Raw genomic sequence first — 19,569 nt, forward strand, 5'->3', positions numbered from 1 at the left:
TAAAGCATCAGAGGTTTCTTCTACTCTCTTATTTGCATGAAGTAAACTAGGTTGCATTAAATTCGAGCACTTTTGTTAAATATGTTCTTTTTCAAAAGATGTCCTCAGATTTTGTGCAATATAGGGCCGATTTTTCAATCTCCAAATAACTTTTATCTAAAGGATATGTTTGTCATTTTGACAGCTTTTGTACAGAAAATATGTCAATCCGCCGTATTTATTTTTCAGATAGAACATAACTAATGATTGAAAATCGGTCCTTAGTTAGCATACGATGGTTGGCGAAAAAACAGTTGAAAGCTACACTTACTTTCATACTTTTACCATAATTACATAATGCCCTTTTCAAAGGCCGTCAGAATAAAAAGTAACCCAGATCTGTTGACTGATTGGGCACCAGGGCAGACAGTCATGCGTAAAGGAAAACTAGCGAAAATATAACTTCAAAGGATTTTTTGTTAAAGCGAACCATATATTAGGTTCGTTAGAGATTGGAAAGTTCCGCTGAAAAAGGTTTGTAACCGAAAATTGTTTGTTCGAGGAATTCATAGCGTGATGTTCTGCTATTTTATTTATATTTTACTGGCAGTGTTAAGTCTTCTTTATAAAATGTGTGCTAGAATCTATACTCGGACACTCTGATTTAATTAAAAAATTTTGTCATATAGACCGTTTTTACACCAGCACATTTTGTCGCACGTATTTTCTACGCGACAAAGGACAAGTTTGGCGTGTCATAGATTGTGTCTGTAGTTTTCAAATTGTTTCTTGGTGCCAAGACTCGCTTGATCTGCACATTGCTGTGCGGAAAATCCGCAAGTGAAAAGGCACTGTTAAGCTAAAATAAGAAAAAAACTGCGGAGTATTTTATTTTAGATTCGAAATCAACAAATGTACCTACAAATTTAGGAAAAGCGACATTGTATTGTAGTTTCGTAGAATCGCGATATTAATTAAATATAAATGTTTTCAACAAGTTTCAAATATTATATTGGACGTTGAAATGTGACATGATATATGAATAATTCTCAGAAAAGTGATATTAATAACAGCAATAAAATGTTATTCGGTACTTCTGACTTATATCACAAAGGTAAATGACACTGTAGATAAAACTTCTTGTTTTGTTGTTCAGATATTTATTTTTAGGGTCTGAAAGAGGATACTATTTTGCCCTAGGCGTTTTGAGGGAATTACGTCCCACACCCGGACAAAATTAGCCTGTAGGTACATGACATATCTATCAGTTATCCTTCTCCAAATCGATTTTTTTGCGTGTAAGCAAAACAAGCAAACTTACATGCACAATAATTAGTGAGGACGATAACGATATTATACCAGGTATCTCTAGCAATAGTTTCCAAAAAGAAAGACAAAGTATTTACCAAAACAAAAAACAGCCAACCTAGGTCCAGATCGTCCATCTAATCACGCCACGCCTGACAAATTTGCCTCCCCGGACTTTAGCGAAACTTTCACTTGACACGCCCATTCACTAGGAGCCCTGTTGGTCTCTTACGAGCGATTTGTGCACGCTATAAGCATCTCCCGTCCCATTCAATCTACATTTATTACATTTACGTGCCCCTATTTCAAGTTGAGACAGTGCGATTAAATTTCTATGCAAAATTAGCTTTCCTTGCAAAAGTTTTGGGGATTTATGATAGTCGGTTTTATCTGTTAGTGGGTTCGTTGTCAATCTTGAGGCAGCGGGTTTTTGATGGAATTTTCGTTGATCGTATTAGGTGGTTTAAATAATTTTAATAATAATGCATTATGGTTGTTGTTTTCTAAAGACAAAATATTAGAAATTAATGCATATATCAATTATAATAAAGGTCTTCATTAAAGGCGTGTTTTATGGGAGCAGTTACTTTTACCAGTCCTAAGTTTACAGTTTTGTTCATGTTTACAGTAATATTTTCTGACTAATTACATTCCGTGAGTTTATTTATAGTCACTCAAAAAAATACATGAAAGGAATATAATTGTAGCTATTCTTAGTGGTTGGAATTAAATAATTATCTTTGGTTTACTGTGTCACCAGTTTTTCGAATAATTTTAGTTGCAATTAAATATGATAGAATCAATACTAATGGAGGACAAAACGTGACCCAATTTGACTATCTACTACAAATTGGAAATGTATATGTACAAGCAGTAACAAAAGTCCATTAACACAATCAAAATACCGAAATAGAAATAGCCGAATACTAAATAAAATCTCCCCGTAAGTAAATGTAACGACTTCAGAGCAAAATAACCTGAATATCAGTAGCAAAGCTTTTGCATTTAGTTTTCATGTATTTCTGTTTTTTAATTATGTTAATGTACTTTTGTTGATGACTGTATCTACAGCTGACTATTTCACCAAAATATACCTGACCTAAAATAAATCAAAATTCTCTTTCAGACATTTTTATTTTATATCTAGCTGACCCAACAAACTTCTCCGACCTAAAATAAATCCCAATGTTCTTTTCGTAACCACTTACCGTTTCCTTAGCATTGTTTATCCTATGTCCGTTCTTCCACCAGGTGATGGAAGCCGGTGGTCTCGACCCTGAGCTCTGGCAGAGTAGGTCGTATCTTCTGCTGGCTGACAGTGGCTGGTTTGATCCCAGGATATGGACTGTTAGTGGTGGAACTGGAAGAAATTGTGTGGTTTAGTATGTGGTTGATGATTTGGTTAAGTATATGGTAAAAGATTCATGGTTGTCTAATAATGTCGTTACTAGACCTCGAAGGGGGTGGTTTTGAGTTTAACTTTTTTTAACAAAATACCTAGGTATCAGACACTGAGAGATTTTTCTAATCAAATGTTTAGTTCCTAAGGGTGCGTCCACATCTGGCGAATGCGCCGCGAATGCGCAGCACGCGAGCCGATCGCGAGCTGTCCGCGAGCTGCGCGCGTGCATTTTTGTTCGTGCGCCGCTTCTGCGCCGCCCGCGCGCAGCTCGCGCGCGACCTAAGCGCCGCACGCGAGCGGCGCGCAGGCGGCGCGCGACGTCTGCCATCTTCGATAGTACTGAGCCAATATACGGAACTGTAAGGCCTCTGCCTCGAATTGTGCGGGCAGCGGGGCGGCAGCGGCGGCGGCGCGGGAGCGGGGCGGGCAACGCATACCTGTTCTCGAAACTAGCGGGCAGATCGCGCGGCGCTATAGTAGTGTAGTGTTGTGTTCTGTTGTGTTTGCTGTTCCATATGGGTGTCCTCTCAAAGATGGCCGAAATAATTAGCTCTTGCACGTCCGAAGACATTTTGATACGTCACAAAAAAAATGTATAACATTATGCCTACAATGCAGACGCCCAACGCGGGCGGTCACCGCTTGACTGGAGCGCACCGCTCGTTGCCCGCCGCCGCGCCGCTCCCGCGCCGCTGTATTCGAGGGCCGTTCCATTTGATTATACGCGTAAGATCCTGCCGCTCCCGCGCCGCCGCCGCCGCCGCCCCGCTGCCCGTAAAATTCGAGGCAGAGGCCTAAGGGCGAGAACTGATTGCGCGCAGATCGCGCGCCGCTCGCGCGCTCTATACGAGCCTTGCGTGAGTTGCGCTAAAGAGGCGCACCGAACTATTGCAGTGACTGCACGCGCGCAGCTCGCGGACAGCTCGCGATCGGCTCGCGTGCTGCGCATTCGCGGCGCATTCGCCAGATGTGGACGCACCCTAAGATTAGCGGGTCCAAGCAAATGCGGAAAAATACAAACCTGTCAGCTTTATAATATTATTGTATAGATTCCTAGAATTACAGGTGAATAAACAAACATAATTCGATATAATTTTAGAAGTGTATTTTGTGTGGAAAAGTACTTTATTACTCTATATATATTTATCAGAATCAAAAAATATATTTAAGATTTTGTTACATGTTACATAGGCAATTAAGATACGTTCTGCAAGTCACGAGAGATTTTTAAAGGTGAAAAAATCCGACTAAAATGTATATTCAATATTCAGAAGTGAGTGCTTCATTTTGTTAGCCCGTTTAAAGCTGTTCAACTGTATTTTATATGAACTGTTAACCTTTGTGTCTGTTAATTATGTTTCAGTCCCGAAAATTAATTCAATTCAGGACGTAGACCTATTTTCGCTATTCAATTTCCCTCAACGGAATTGCTACTGCGTAGGATGATGAAATGGCTAAACAAAATTATTCTTACATCCATTCTCGCCAAAGAAAATATATTCATTATATAAGTACTGAGAAACAAATTACTTATTTCTCGTATTACGTAGACATAATTTCTTGATAATATGACTTAAGCGTTTGAAGAGAAATCACGCAATATTTCGTGAGGAAAGCTTTACTGTCAAATGTGGCTTGACTTCGGTGAAGTTTGAGTGGCAAAGCTTGGTGAAATAAACACCTTCTTGTGTATGAATGACGTTCTTGGTATTCTTGTTACTGATGTAAATATATATATTTTTAGTCAGGATTAAATAAGATTTTGCCAAAAAAGGAAGCCTACTGAAGAGTCTATCACGTTGAAACTGTAATTCTTATCAACTTCAAATTAATTTATTAGTGTGATTTCCTACTATCCTATTCTATTTATCCTTTGAAACCGTCGTCTTGTACCAATAGGATGAGCTCATGGATGGTTAGAGGCTCTAGAAGTAGGTATGTAGCTCCTACAACTACTCTTGTAAGTGATCCCACATTTAGATCCTTCTTGAGGCCATTTTATCAGAAGAAGGTTATAATAAATGATACTCACAATTCATATCCAAGGTGAGCGTAGTCTCAATAGGATGAGCTCGCGGATGGTTAGAAGCCCTACAGGTGAAGGCTGCCCTAACATCAGCTCTGGTTAGTGGTCCCACATGGAGCACCCCTCGGACCCCGTTGGAGGAGAGGGGTGTGGCTGGCGTGTCTGTTTCTACCTCGTCCCGAAACCATTTCACCCATGGTCTGGGACGACCTGTGAAGGGAAAGTTAAGATGAGAACCTTAGGAAAGGTACTACTATGACCTTGAGTTGCTGTGAAAAAACTTTTGCGTTCTGCATCTCGATAAAAAAATATGAACCGTTATAGAATCGAAACTTCCAATGTTCCTTTAGTAAGAAAAATTTACCGATTGGAGACGTCGATGGTTGCGACTCATTTTGTAGCACCACGATGTATCAAGGTCATCTTGTAGATGTCGCTTTTAATACAACTGAATAGGGAAACCTCTGTAGATGTTGTACAATCAAACATGTTTTCGTACTTTGATAGATACAATGAAAAGTAAATACTAATACAGTTAGTCCAAACTAAAATGACGCGTATTGAATTGACGGTAAGCGCTAGTCGGAGTGTCATTTAGCTTAGACGAGCTTTATTTTATTTGAAAGTAGTATTATTTTATTTCGAGCTTACCTCCGCTGACATCACATTTCAACGTGAAGGTGTCCCCTTCGATGTAAGGGCCGACAATGGCTTGCTTAACGTCGCCCTTGTCGTCTGTGATCACCATCTTATTTGGTGGCACTGTTGACAAAAACATGCATTACTTTACTTTTAATGTCAAATGCAGGATTATGGCAAAATTATTGACGAGTTATGACGACGGGACTTCATCCTGTGAACAATAGACAATATAGGACCTGCAACTATTGTTCCTTAATATCACTTCAATAAGAATAAATTACACTACTTTTAGGATTTTTTACCTAATAAACACTATACATATATACAAACTTAAACTACTTATTTTTATACAAAACTAAAAATAAAATACTATATACAAAATATATATAAACATAAAACATAATAAAAGGGCATCGATCAGGCGTCAAAGTATTCCTCCGCATCACTGTCCTCCGGAAACGTGCCCAGAAGACTGGCTGCATTGCCACGTTGAATGGCAATGCTAATTCTTTGTCCAAAGAATAAGCCAGCCCTCTGGTCACGCGAAGCGTTGACAAGCATTTTCGCGATGTCCTTGTGAAGTAACCGCGAACTCGGGCCCCACGGTCCGAGCGTTTCGACCCCAAACGGCTCAAAACTATAATTTCCAATAAGGTTATTATATTTGCGCCGCTTGGTGGTCTCTGCAGAAGCTGCAGCCGCCCCAGCACAGCCTGCCGTGCTAGGAAGATGTGATGGCGCCAGGGTGTCGACCCATGTTGCGTCCCACACCTTTACCTAATTAAATTCGAAAGAAGAATTTCTGTATGACTCAGATGATTGGGTCGACGTTAATAAGTTGCCCTATGAAAAACAGACTTTATACCTACTTCACCTAGAAAAACGTTTAACATAAATTCATTTTTTAATCTTTGAAAAAGCTAAAATAATTTGGGAACATATAAAAGTCATTACTAAGACTTGCTAAGCGGCTTTCTGGAGGCCAAGAACAAATAAAGAATTACGTTTTTCGAGTCTTAAGAGCTTTATCTAGAGCGCCACCATTTTACATAAACCTAAAACAACATACATTTACAAACTCAAGTGCCTAGTCCTTACAGATATTATAAATATGAAAGTAACTCAGTATGTCTGTTTCTTTTGTGTTAAAACTACAAAACCGATTTAAAAGTGGCTTGGCATACAGTCCAGAGTGCCAGAAAGGACAAAGGCTACTTTTTATCTGATTTCAGGAACTATTTCCCTCAGGAAGCGGGTGACACCTCAAGGAACGGCTAGTCAATAATAGCATAAATGTTTTACACAGTGCAAACTATAAAAATCGCATGCCTAATACAAAAATGCATCACGGGGATCAAAAATGGAACACCAACATAGTGACATATTGACTAACCTTTTATAAATCACTGGTATCGCGTGGTATCGTATTATCAAACGCAAACGTGCGTTTGCCATATTGTTGCAAAAAATCGCAATAGCATAAATCCAAAATGGCCACCATTATGCCAAACAAACGTTTTAGCAAATTGCGATTAAAATCTAAAATAATAAAATCAAATTAACATAATAAAATCCGAGTTTAACAAATAAGCTTTAATTATAATTACAAAGTTCATTAATTGTTGTCAATTGGAGGCGAACTAATTGGTCGCCATTGTTCGGTACGCTCAACCAAGTCGATAGTGACTGTACGAAATCCATTTTGTTCTTCGTCACGGTTTATTGGAGTAATTTAATTTAACTGGGGTTTTTATTATGTCGTCGTATAGTCTATTTTGCAACTGTAAAAAAAAATCATCCGTTGTGTTTTCAAAGGAGTAAGGAAGATTAACAAACTTATATTCGTTCAGAGCAATAAAAAACGTTTAAGCTATCGAATGGTTGAAAATTATTCAAGTTTTTTGAGTCGTGTAGAAAAATTACTAAAGAATGTCTATCAATCTACTCTATAATGTCTACTGAGCAATGCAACTAAATCAACTCAGAATTATAAACGCTGTTTTTATTCGTACATATAGTTACAAATATTTTACTCTAGAATCGCAAATAGTTCGCTGAAAAATATCTAACGTTATCAAACATGTACTGATTCAACAAGCACGAAACGCAAAATATTAGTTTTTCTATGAAAAAAATAAAACTAAATGGCCCAAAACTGTTCGGCATTTACTCTGGCAACATTCTGCCGATCGTTCTGAAAGCATAAAATCTCAGCTAAGGATATCGATAATAGCCTTAATATAATTTTCATAGCCCTATTCCTTTACTTTTTATTATTAATTTAGCATTAATTCCATTTTTATTGGACAACTTTTATGTCCAATTATTTTATAATGCTTCCCGTTGATTTGTTTAAGTGAATTCCGTTAATTTTCCGACGGAGGCACGAAATTGAATGAGGGTCTGATATTATTATGTAAGCTTTTAGGTACTACCTACTTTTTTTGTTCTTAACGAATATTGTAAGGAACAATGGATGTTTGGTAACTAATAATGTTTTACTGTGCTACCTGAAAATACTTTTATCATTAAATAACATTTGCAAATTAAAACGAAATTCAACTGTGGTTTCACGGCTGACAATTTAAACCATTATCCTAATCTATTCAGCTGCATTTCCATTTACGCAGAAATCTGCATACATAACTAAATAATTAATTAATAAATACCGCTTTCAAAATCCCAACACAAACATCGGAATAACAAAATATTAATTAAACGAACAAAATGTACGAAATTCTCTCCGAAAATATTCCAAAATTAAAACGGATAACATAAAGATAAGATATTCCTTATATTAATAATTTACTAAACATCTGAGATTGTAAGATCTATTTGATAAAGGAAGAGATAGGATCAAAGAAATATTTCGAGATCAAAGTCTATCGGATTCTATATTCGTTTATATCGAAGCGGAGGGCGGAATGAAATAAAAACAGGACTGTTTACTCCTCGATTTATGATTGGAGGAAATGGACCAAGATGGCGGTCGTGGAAGTGGTTTAAAAACTGTTCTTTTTTCAAATGGTGCAGAAATTCTAGTTGGGTTATTGTTTGAATGGACTTAGTGGTTTTATTGAGCGTTTTTATATTTTATGATTGAGGTTGCAAAATATAAATTGTTTTGCAATATTTGTATTTGATTTATAAAGTTTATAGTGGTTAGATGGACGTATAAAAAGACAATTATTATTAGGTATTTTACATGAAACCCTATACATATCATACATTATGTGCTTCTACGCTTCAATATTGGCAATCCAAGACAGTTAGTATGCAATATTATGCTTATATCTCAAAGATATTGCAATGTGTGATGACAGCATAAAATCAGCTTGACAGGCAATAGGTATTGTCAGCTATCTAGGTTAACAATACTTATATGTCTATAAATTATATGTCTTACAGACATGGCTAGTTAAGAACAGAAGTGATCCAAGTAACATTTTTGACAAAATGGAGCTAAGTCGATTTTTGGAACTTTTGAGTATGAAGTGAGGTTGTGCAAAAGTAATCCAAGTGCTATTCAGTACTTTTTCAAACAAACTCTTTTATGTTACGTTTCTGTATTTCAACAAATATTGCTATTTTCTACAATTAAATCAATATTTTTATCAAAATTGCATTTACTAAAGAAAAACAGCTATGAAAGTTTGAGTTATGTTTATATCTATCAAATAACAAACATATTTTAAATCATGTGCTCAACATAATTATGATATTCATAAAAACGCATTTCTATGAATATCTCAACTTTTAAAAAATGCTACTTGGATTACTTCTGTTCTTACCTAGCCATATAATCATCGTCACGAATCTTGAGCGCTGGCCTTCACCTGCGCAGAAGTGATTTATTAGCAAAGAACCAATCCCGAGTGACGACTACGATGCGATGTGCTGCGGGCCAATCACCGCTTTAGCCCGCTCCCGCGCCTCACTTCATACCACAAAAGGGACCCAATAAATTACTTCTGCGCAGGTGAAGGTCAGAGCTCAAGATTCGTGCCGGTAACTATACCTGCATATTTGTAATTAAAAACTTCCCTGCCGATTTCGACTACGGTGACTGCTTTCAATTATTGTTTACAGACGAGCTAAGGTGGTCAGCTCTTCTATGCGCCCTTTGATGGCTGCAGTACCCTATTTTATGGGTTGTGCATTGTAAGCGAACTGATGTTTACATATATGTCTTAGCGTTATCTTTGATAGATTTCCACCAATTTTCTCTTCAAGAAAGAATAAAATGTTTAATACATAATCAGTTTGACTGTAAACTGTATTTATGTTTTCGATCAATTAATCACAGTTTGACTGCATTATTCGTAATTACTAATTAAAGCTAATTGTAACTGAATCGGTATGATTCACGAATTAAACATTAAATAATTCGTCAATGTAAAATTATTATAGCAGTCGTGGTGGCCTAGTGGGTAAAGGACCAATCTCTCAAGTATGAGGGCGCGGGTTCGATCCCAGGTCAGGCAAGTACCAATGCAACTTTTCTAAGTCTGTATGTACTTTCTAAGTATATCTTAGACACCATTGGCTGTGTTTCGGATGGCAAGTTAAACTGTAGGTCCCGGCTGTCATTGAACATCCTTGGCAGTCGTTACGGGTAGTCAGAAGCCAGTAAGTCTGACACCAGTCTAACCAAGAGGTATCGGGTTGCCCGGGTAACTGGGTTGAGGAGGTCAGATAGGCAGTCGCTTCTTGTAAAGCACTGGTACTCAGCTGAATCCGGTTAGACTGGAAGCCGACCCCAACATGGTTGGGAAAAACGCTCGGAGAATGATGAGTCATTATCATTATCCTTCCATACTCTTCTATCTGCCGTCATCTCTTGAATAACAAAAAGCAGTATCTATTGCTAAATAATCTCTTTTCTTTACCATTTACCCATTTTCTTAAGCACAAAGTGTAAATAAAGATTCTGAGTAGGTTTGATTGCAACCACGTGTAAGGTGTCCCTATTCTCATCACGGACGGACGGACGGATTTTCCTGTTACTAAGTAGGTAAAGTTGCTAGGAAAAAAATACCCAATGGACTGTGACCGTCAGAATCGCTGTCATTTCTCATAGATTCCCTCGAAATACCTTAACACCTAAATTGCTACCACTTCTTCTTCCCAGCAAAAGCACATAGGAAGTGGTGAAGGGCGGTCATTTTGGGGGCTGTCTTTTGTAAATTTGACCTTCAAAAAGTGCTTATTTTCGGCCTACTTTGAATAAATGACTTTTTATCTTTTTTTAACAACTGCTATTAGTTGCTACCAATAGTTACTTTCGTGGTTTTGAAGATATTCAAGATGTAACGGAGTAGTAATCCTTTAATGCTTCTCTCAACCAATTCTATATTTTTTCCACTCCAGAGTAAAAATGCATATCATGCATATTAACATGGACCTGCTGAAGATATCATCTAGAATAAAGCACATTGTGGCTCTTGCCGTAAATATAAAACGTGTTTTCTTTGTCTCCCGCCCCCATTGCAAAGTAACGCACACTTTTAGTATCATTTAAATTGCCAATTTGCATTTTAGTATTTTTATGTCGCAATTTTGGTGAAATAATGCTGTTTTTAGTTAAAAAAAGAAATTATAATGCTCTTGTGTGACATTAAATTATTTCTAACAATAAAGTTCATTGTTTTGTGGGCTACAGTGATCTCTGATCGTTATTATATCATAGTTATGTATAACATTTCATTTTGCACAAAACAAATATTTAAATTCGTAAATTAATTTATTAGTCCGCATAAACCAAAATGAAATTGATAACGGTATTTTATACAAACTCTGTAATATTTGCTTTATAACTTCGGCCGTTCAGAGAATGCGTTCCTGACACCTATCAGTTAGTCACGACTAGTGATGGGCACAACATAACACTGAGTTCGTTACCGTTCCTTCAAAATGAACCGCCGCATTATTTTAAGATTATTTTCGTTTTAAATTGGCGGAATCATTTGTTTTATATTTTAGTTATTTAAGTGGAAACCAAAAAAAGGTAATATTCATATAATAAAATTGTTTTATTTATTCTTTGTTACAAGTACATTGAATTGAATGTGCGAACAGAATATTAATCAGACTCCGATTTGCTTGAGGAGGTGGTGTCTTCATCATCATCTTCGCCTACATGTATAATTATATTATTATCAATAACAGAATCAATCCTGATATCTCGGTCTAACAAAAGCCGGGTAATCAAATAAAAAAAGATCGAAAACACTTGAAAAACGTGGTCTATGCGCACGAAACGACAACGGACGACTGTTTTAGCGTCACAAAATGGCGGCCCATAACGCCATTTGGGGTTACCATTTTTAATCTAAGTATAAAAATGCGGTTTGGTCATAGTTTTATTTTTATATTTCATAAACGTTATAATTAAGTCTTATAGTCCATTATTTTCCAATTCTTAAAAAGAAAATCAAAACGTATTATTTTATATTATAACTGTATAAGAACAGATTACGATACTTGCCTGTTATTTTTAGCACAGCACTACAAAATATAAACCGCTGACATAACCTTGTAATAGCGCAGTATAGATTTAGAAAAATATTGTTTACCAAGTTATTTGACACTCAGTTTGGCACAAAATTATAACATTCATTGATTATTGATATAATAATGTTGTTTTAATGCTCCTCAATTGTTAAAACGGTAAACAACCAGCAAAAATATTTTTATCGTAACTGCAACGCCATTGCAAAGTTACGTCGTCAGTTCAATCGCGACGTGTCAGGAACGCATTCTCTGAATGGCCGAACTATAATTAAATCGAATTTGTAAACCGTAAACAATTTGATTATTGTTCTAAATTCATAGCATTCTAAACCGGCCTTTGTTCGAAATATGAAAATATAAAAATACAAACCGTTAACCAATGCCACAGACTAAGCATTGCTGTCCAAAAATACGTTCGAAATACGAAGGAGGACCAAAGAGACGTTTTAATAATATCAATTTGTATAGTCTACGTCCCAAGTGCATTGGAATAATGTCGCCTTTGTACTCGGTCCAAGAGTTCTACTTTGTGCAACAACCTACGAATAATCTTATTCTGTGTCACATAGCTTTCCTCTTGACATGTGACACGTTGCTATGGTAACGATGGCCTGTTTGTAGTCCGCAGTGCTCGTTCGTTTTCGGCTAATTACGAAGGCGGAACGATTTGTGTCAGGGTTTAAATTTGGAACGGTCTTTGAAATTGGAACAAGAAAAACAAGATTGTTATTTATTGTGAATGTTGAAGGTTTTTGGTATTGAAAAGACTTTTAAATGAGTCTTTTTACATAGAAGAAGATTTTCAACAGTATATTGATTTTGTGGTAGTTAATTTACGCCGAAAATTCTATAATTAGGTTTCTCTTGGCCTTTTAGATCTATAACTTGGTGGGTAATCTTTTTCACCATTTAGCATAGGGAAAATACGGTATTTTAAAAGACTTAGATACAGCGAATAAATGTTAAAAATACGTTTGACATTGTGTAGAAAAATAATATAATATTTTCTTAAACATGACTCTAAGGTCTAACTAACTTATTTTATTTTCAAGCAATCGCAAAAAGAACCAGTCGCAAATACTATGTTTACCATCATATTTCATAGTCAAACGTCATTACATTTGACCTATTTCACTGAACTTTTTCCAAGTCTACAATCTCCCTGTATAACTAAGCTATTTTCCACCCAGGGGGTATACTTCCCCAGTGTCTAGGTAGCTTGAACACCCTGATACGGAGTAGCAGCATATTTTCTCAGCAGTCGTTCCGCAGTTTCTTCATGAATATGTATATAGTAGTTTTCATTTAGCTTTATCAGAGAATGACGTGATGGAATGTAGTTAATTTTTATATTGTACTATTTAGTTATTACCAGTAACATGAGGGTACTACTTCCCATTCCTGGATAAAAAGTATCTTCTGCTATCAAGTTCTAGATTTCATCCGTGGAACTTTCATATAAATCGGTTCAGTAATGGCGTCAAAGTCGGACAGACAGATGGAGTAGGTAATTTGCTGCATTTGAATTTTTTCTAAGTCTCTCGCTATTATACAGGGGGTATAGTTCCTCAGTCTGTAGGAACCTAGAACACCCTGATACGGAGTAGCAACATATTTTCTCAGCAGTCGTTCCGCAGTTTCTTCATGAATATGTATGGAGGCGTGGATGTGTGTGAGAATTGTTGAGACACTGGTGTATGTAATTTTCATTGAGCTTTATTTGAGAATGACGTGGTGTTGTACGGTTAATTGTTATGTTGTACTACTAAATTGATCGCCGCGTTACGGGGGTACTACTTCCCGCATGCGGATAAAAAGTACCTAGTACCTCTGTATCTGTGGGCCCTTTATATCGGTTCACAAGTTCACAATTTAATATATTAGTGCAGACCTACGGAAAGAACCTTAGAAAGAACGGTTCTTGGAAGATGACGGCAGATAAAAAAGTCTGGAAGGAGAAAACATGCTGCGCCAACTCCTAATAAAATTGGGATAAGGGCAGGAAGATGATAGATGATGAGTACAGACCTATGGAAGCTTGGAAGGACTTAGCGAGGTGATTAACATTTGATTTCACACACTGCGGTTTCCTTTGTTTAAAAGCCTTCGCACATATATCAGCCCTAACCATTGTCCGATACTTTGCCCGATGCGATGGTTAATACCCAAGTAAAGTTAAAAAAAAAATGCCAGTTTATTATAAAACGTTGTCTTAAAAAAGTTCCGGCTTTAGCACTAAGTTTAAGCCATGGTCTCGAAGTCAATTTTCTATACCTACTGAGCGCTAAAGCCGTACTTTTTAAACCACGTTTTATCCGAAGGTGGTTAATGCTAGTCTATTGTAAGTATATTCGGTTGAATCCGTTATCATTCGCAAGCTGATTTCGATTCAATGTTTGAATTTCAAACATTAGGTACCCGATTATTGGTGAGCTAGTAGTCGTAAATTGGTTTTAATAGTCAACACTAAAAGCATTATAGTTTCCGCTCGTAGTACAAATCAAATGGTTTGCAATCAACTAATAATTGTAATTTATTGAAAGCTCTGTGTAGTTACTTGAAAATTATGCTATTGACTCGATATATTTAAATCATTTACCGTCTTGCCAAGGGGTACTCGGTTGCCCGGGTAACTGGGTAGAGGAGGTCAGATAGGTAGCTGCTCCTTGCACTGGTACTTATCTGTATCTTTCTGTGGTAAGACTGGTAGCCGACCCCAACATAATTGGGAAGAGGCTTGATGAATATTTAAAATAGCACTTATCTCCTACGAGCTTCCGGTTATATCGCGTTTCCAAGAGAATTGTTCAAAAGTCCGGGATAAAAACTATCCTATGTTCTTTCTCAAGGTCAACTCTATTTCTGAAGTGATTTATGAAAATCACTTCAGTGGTTTAGGCGTGAAAGCGTAACAGACAGACAGACAGACAAGAGTTGAGTACTTTTGCATTTATAATATTAGTAGGGATGTTCATTTGAAACGGTACAGCCCACCGAATGTTATGTGGTAACATCCAAATAAATAGGTATTATCAAACATATTAAAATCAGTCTGTAAACACAAATAGACACACATTACAAAAGATATCATAGCTACGATATGGCACAAATATACAATATGAATGTTTGTGAAATACCCTTAGCAACCGCTTACATGATCATTCCTCCTTCTAAAAACATTATTTATCATTGTCAAAAGTAACTTTACCTAATTAGCTTGTCATATATTTATAGAACACCGAAATAACGGCTTTCTTTTGTTACAAATAAGTAAATTCCTTGAAATGACTGAATCTACTTTTGTTAGGAAATGTTTTCATAGAACAGTGCCATTCAATTTATGATCTTATATGTATGGATTTAAGAGCTAATTTAGAATGATTGTATGATACACGTGTTATGTAAAGTTGGATACAATTAAGTTTATCTTTGTAAAAGTAGTTTCTTTGGAAACTTGGGAGCTAAAATTTTCGTTTAATTCAAATAATTGTTTTAGGAAATTAATAATTTTACGATGCAAACGATTAGGTATATACAATGTATTGAAAGAACCAAATGATAAAAAGAGTAAGGAAATAAGTCTTTTTGAAACTGTAAATAACTGAATACCGGTTCTCGTCATAGAACTGTATCCTCTATATGGAGATCCATTTGAAACCTTACGCATAGGCAGTCATGTTTTTTCATACAATTTACCATCGTAAAGCCGTAAAGTTATTTGATGAAAAATGTTCGATGTGTTATGATGAAATAAATACAAAAAAATAACAAAAGAAACTCACCAATAACAGTTAAATTGACTCTTGAATTCCTCGTCTGCGCTTGCTTGAAGTCCACCCTACACCGATAGACTCCTTGGTCGGAAGCCTTCACCCGGTCTACCCCGAGTTCTGCTGGTCTTCTCTCCGGGAGGAAGTATGCTCGTGATGCGAAGACGCTCTCGTCTGACCAGCGCTCTGCGACTCCGAAGTCTCGCTCCCGAGCGTCGACACTGGAAGAAAAAATTGATGTTAGTTCGTCTTTAGGTAGGATATTTTTTGACAATAAATGTTAGTAAAGGGTCTTCAATTTGCTTGTTCAAGTCTGCCTATTAGGAGTACGGTAGTAAAAATTGGACAAATTGGACAAACTTTACAAATCCTATTTACCTACAAAACCAAATTCAATAACACAACAACGAACTCCCACTTCTCAACACTTCTACAGAACTCCAATTCAACAAATAACCCAAACTAATTGTTCAATTATCAAAAAAGCTTTACCCCTGGCTTTAAGCCAAAAAACTTGGCACGTACACACCATTTTTTACTTCCAAGAAAGCAAAATTGTTTTCTTACAAAGCTGTTATCAAAACTATATTCCGTTTTATAAGTGAAAATCAAATTAACTGATTAAACTCGAGCCCTTGCCAAGTTTCAAGTTGCCTGTTCAATGTTCAAGAGTTTGAGAAGGAAGCCTATTTGGTTCAACTAACTTGTATCTATGTATAGTATAACTAGCGTTCTAGTTATGGAAACCTTAATGCTTTTATTGATTATGTGGCGGTTTAAGGTGGTTTTGAACGGTTTGAGGTAATTAAGTGCACATTAAGTGATGTATGAAAAATATATCTAAGCAGGGAAAATTTTGCAATCGGAAATAACGTGTTTTAAATGTTGACCATGTGTTGGTAATTTTTGAGTTTTTCTTTCTCAAAATGGTAACTGGAAGGACTACAACTATTGAATAAGTTCACACATGCTCAGAGAACCACATACATTCACTGTTATTGATGAATCAATTTTTACAAGCAAAAGCTTGTAAAAAATATTTTTCACCGAGATGTGAAAGATGCCAGTCGACGCTTCAAAATCCCCTTTTACTTACAAATCAAAACAGCGTTTTCTAAGAGTTTCCAAGTCTGCTTTGTAACAAAAGTGCATAGCGTGAATGTTTAAAAATCTCTGGGAACGCCGTTTCCTCATGAAACTTTAAAAAGCGATATTTGTTTTAAATTCTTTTATATTCAAGATGTGCTTGTTCTTCGTCTAAGTGGATGGGCGTTTATTTTTCTTTGTTTTTGTGGTGTTTTGAAGATTAATATGAAATTAGCTATTTGACGTGGTTTCACCCGCGTGACGAGGGAACCATTTCCCATATCTGGATGGAGTTCAATAGAACAGATGTTACTATGGCTTTTTATTTTAACCATTCTATAAATAAGAATTACTGTTTTGTCCCGCAATTTAAAGCTCAAGAAATACCACTGAAATTATAGCAGCTTTCCATCAGCCATTGATAAAATTGGTCGTAGAAAAACAAAACAGCCAACAGACAACGACAAACCAATTCCTTATCCGTCTAACAAGCACAAATTACGATAAAACCGGTCAAATAGCAATGATAATATTATACCAAAACTATGTCTTTTCCTTTACTCAAAAGGTACCTTTAATCTCCAAATAGGGTTCAACGAAGCGTGAGTCACGACCCTTTTAAGGCCATCTTTACTAGGAATTGGGACTGAGAAATGGACTTTGGAAAAGTAGTGCAAGCTTAGTCCATCTTGTGTTTGTGCATATTGAAAGACGAATCCTGATTATGTGAGGATAGGGCAAAGGTTTGTGCATACTTGTAGTTTGCATATTGAAATGTGGAAAATCACTCGTAATTTTCAGTGCTGATAATAAAATTGGAATATTTCTGATCTGAATATTATCCAAGTAGTTCTTGCTGAGTAGACTATTCTATTAATCTAAAATCTATACCGATTTACATAGTTGAAGAGTTCGTACGCCTAATGTCAAGAACTCATTTATCAGGTGTATACAATATTTTTTATCCGGGTGTGGGAAATAGTCCCTTCGAGACGCGGATCAAGTTACTAACAGGAGCTCATATTTTATACAATAAAACACACAACAACCAACTCTCCAACTGCACAATTGCTTAAATACCAACCCCATTCTTGTAAGAACAACTTCACAATACCTTCTAAAGTACCAACTACCAACTGCCAATACGACATAATGTGCACCAACCTTAAGTTCGAAAGTTCTTGCCTTGCACCGTCTGTCAAAGGATACATTTGATACTTTTTGTAGCGATACACTCGATGCACTCAAAACTTTTCCGTATGCATCGACGGATGCAAAAAGTACGTTCAAAGGATAAAAAAACTGTTCCTACAGGTTTTTATGGTTAAAAAAAATATGCGATTACTGATTTATACGCTGATTTTTGTTTTGCAACGAGTTTGGGTTCAGTAATGAATTCCGTCATCGCTGTTTGATAAGCTGGAGTTTCGTATAGCGTTTCAAAACACTAGTATATCATGCACTTTTACTTCACGTTTCGTTCACGTTGCGTTTGAGTGACCATCCCAACAAATAAATGGTCTGTAAGTGGCTCAAAACATTTATATATTATCAAGGATATATGTAGGTACCTAGTGCCAAGTTCTAGACTGTTACCGTACCTACAGTAAAAATATCTAAGACATTATTAAAAAATATCGTCGATAGGTGACTCCGATTGCAAAAGTTTAGTCAAAACGAGTGTTTGGAAAATTAAAATGGTTATTGAAATTACTTCGAGCTGACTTTAAGATGAACTTTGCTAACTTTGGGCTCTCTTCACGAACTTTATACAAAATTAGTATTAAAATTTTGATATTCGGGAAACTGTTCTAAAAGTCGATTATGTTAAAATTATTATGGCTAGCAATAAAGATTAATTTTTAACTAAAAACTAAGATTTTTATTTCATAGGCTTGCGAACCTTAAGTTACATGTCTGCAGTAATACGGGACATATGTCTGCGCCCCAGCACACAACTGATACTATTTCCCTATCAAAGAGACCTTAGGTCAGTGGGTCGTCTTAGAGGCTTACCTATAAATAGGCGTACCCAGGTCCTCCCGGTACCACAGCACGAGTAACACGGCGTCATCGTCGTCCTGTGTCGCGATGTCGCACGGCAGAGACACCCACTTGTGTCAAGTGTCTCACAAACACACTTACCTATAAATAGGCGTGCCCAGGTCCTCCCGGTACCACAGCACGAGTAACACGGCGTCATCGTCGTCCTGTGTCGCGATGTCGCACGGCAGATACACCGGCTCGCCGGCCACGGCCACCACTTGTGTCATCGGCACTGTTGACAAGGAGATATGTGGTTAATATAGGTATTTCAAACATTGATTGCCTAATTGGATGACTGACAAAGTCTGTATTTCGGAAATTGAGATAAATCCATCCACCCGCTGATACTTAAAAATTGTTTCTACGCAGCTTCTAAGCAGCAATTCTATATGGTCCTAAGCGCAATCGTCCGAGTTACCATAAGATTTCACGAAAATAGCTCTTAAATATATATGAACAAGATAAATTCTGTGCGTAGGTAACATTCTTGATTAAGAAGCCGTCAAGAAGAAATCGTTTTGGTAGTCAAACTACCTTATATTTATATAAATTCACGTTGTTCCACATTTTCACAAAATTTTAACATATCATTTACTAAGATAGCTTAAAATTGCAACAACAACGAATAATGTTAACTTTGATTAGAAAATGGCGCGTCTTCATTCTATTTTTTTTATTCAAATTATAATTTCTTTTTTACTATGCCCAAGGTATTGTGTCATTCAGCTTATTCTCGCATATAAAAATTAAACAAAAACATTTATGCATTCGAAATTTGAATTTGGAATACATGTGTT

At 36.5% G+C, this 19,569-nt stretch overlaps 1 protein-coding gene across 1 annotated transcript in view; it reads right to left on the reverse strand.

The window, feature by feature from the left end:
• Nucleotides 1-18,999, reverse strand: part of LOC124640330 (hemicentin-2) — a 32,119-nt gene extending 13,120 nt beyond the window's left edge. The window contains exons 1-5 of the mRNA XM_047178045.1: nucleotides 18,872-18,999; nucleotides 15,653-15,861; nucleotides 5,367-5,477; nucleotides 4,722-4,925; nucleotides 2,496-2,647 (exon numbers count right to left, since the gene is read on the reverse strand). Coding sequence (XP_047034001.1) covers nucleotides 2,496-2,647; nucleotides 4,722-4,925; nucleotides 5,367-5,477; nucleotides 15,653-15,861; nucleotides 18,872-18,999 — 804 coding nt within the window. The remainder of the gene's footprint in view (nucleotides 1-2,495; nucleotides 2,648-4,721; nucleotides 4,926-5,366; nucleotides 5,478-15,652; nucleotides 15,862-18,871) is intronic.
• Between the last annotated feature and the right edge of the window lie 570 nt (nucleotides 19,000-19,569).

Source organism: Helicoverpa zea, chromosome 20 (assembly GCF_022581195.2).
Source record: "Helicoverpa zea isolate HzStark_Cry1AcR chromosome 20, ilHelZeax1.1, whole genome shotgun sequence".
In the NCBI taxonomy this organism is placed as follows: domain Eukaryota; kingdom Metazoa; phylum Arthropoda; class Insecta; order Lepidoptera; family Noctuidae; genus Helicoverpa; species Helicoverpa zea.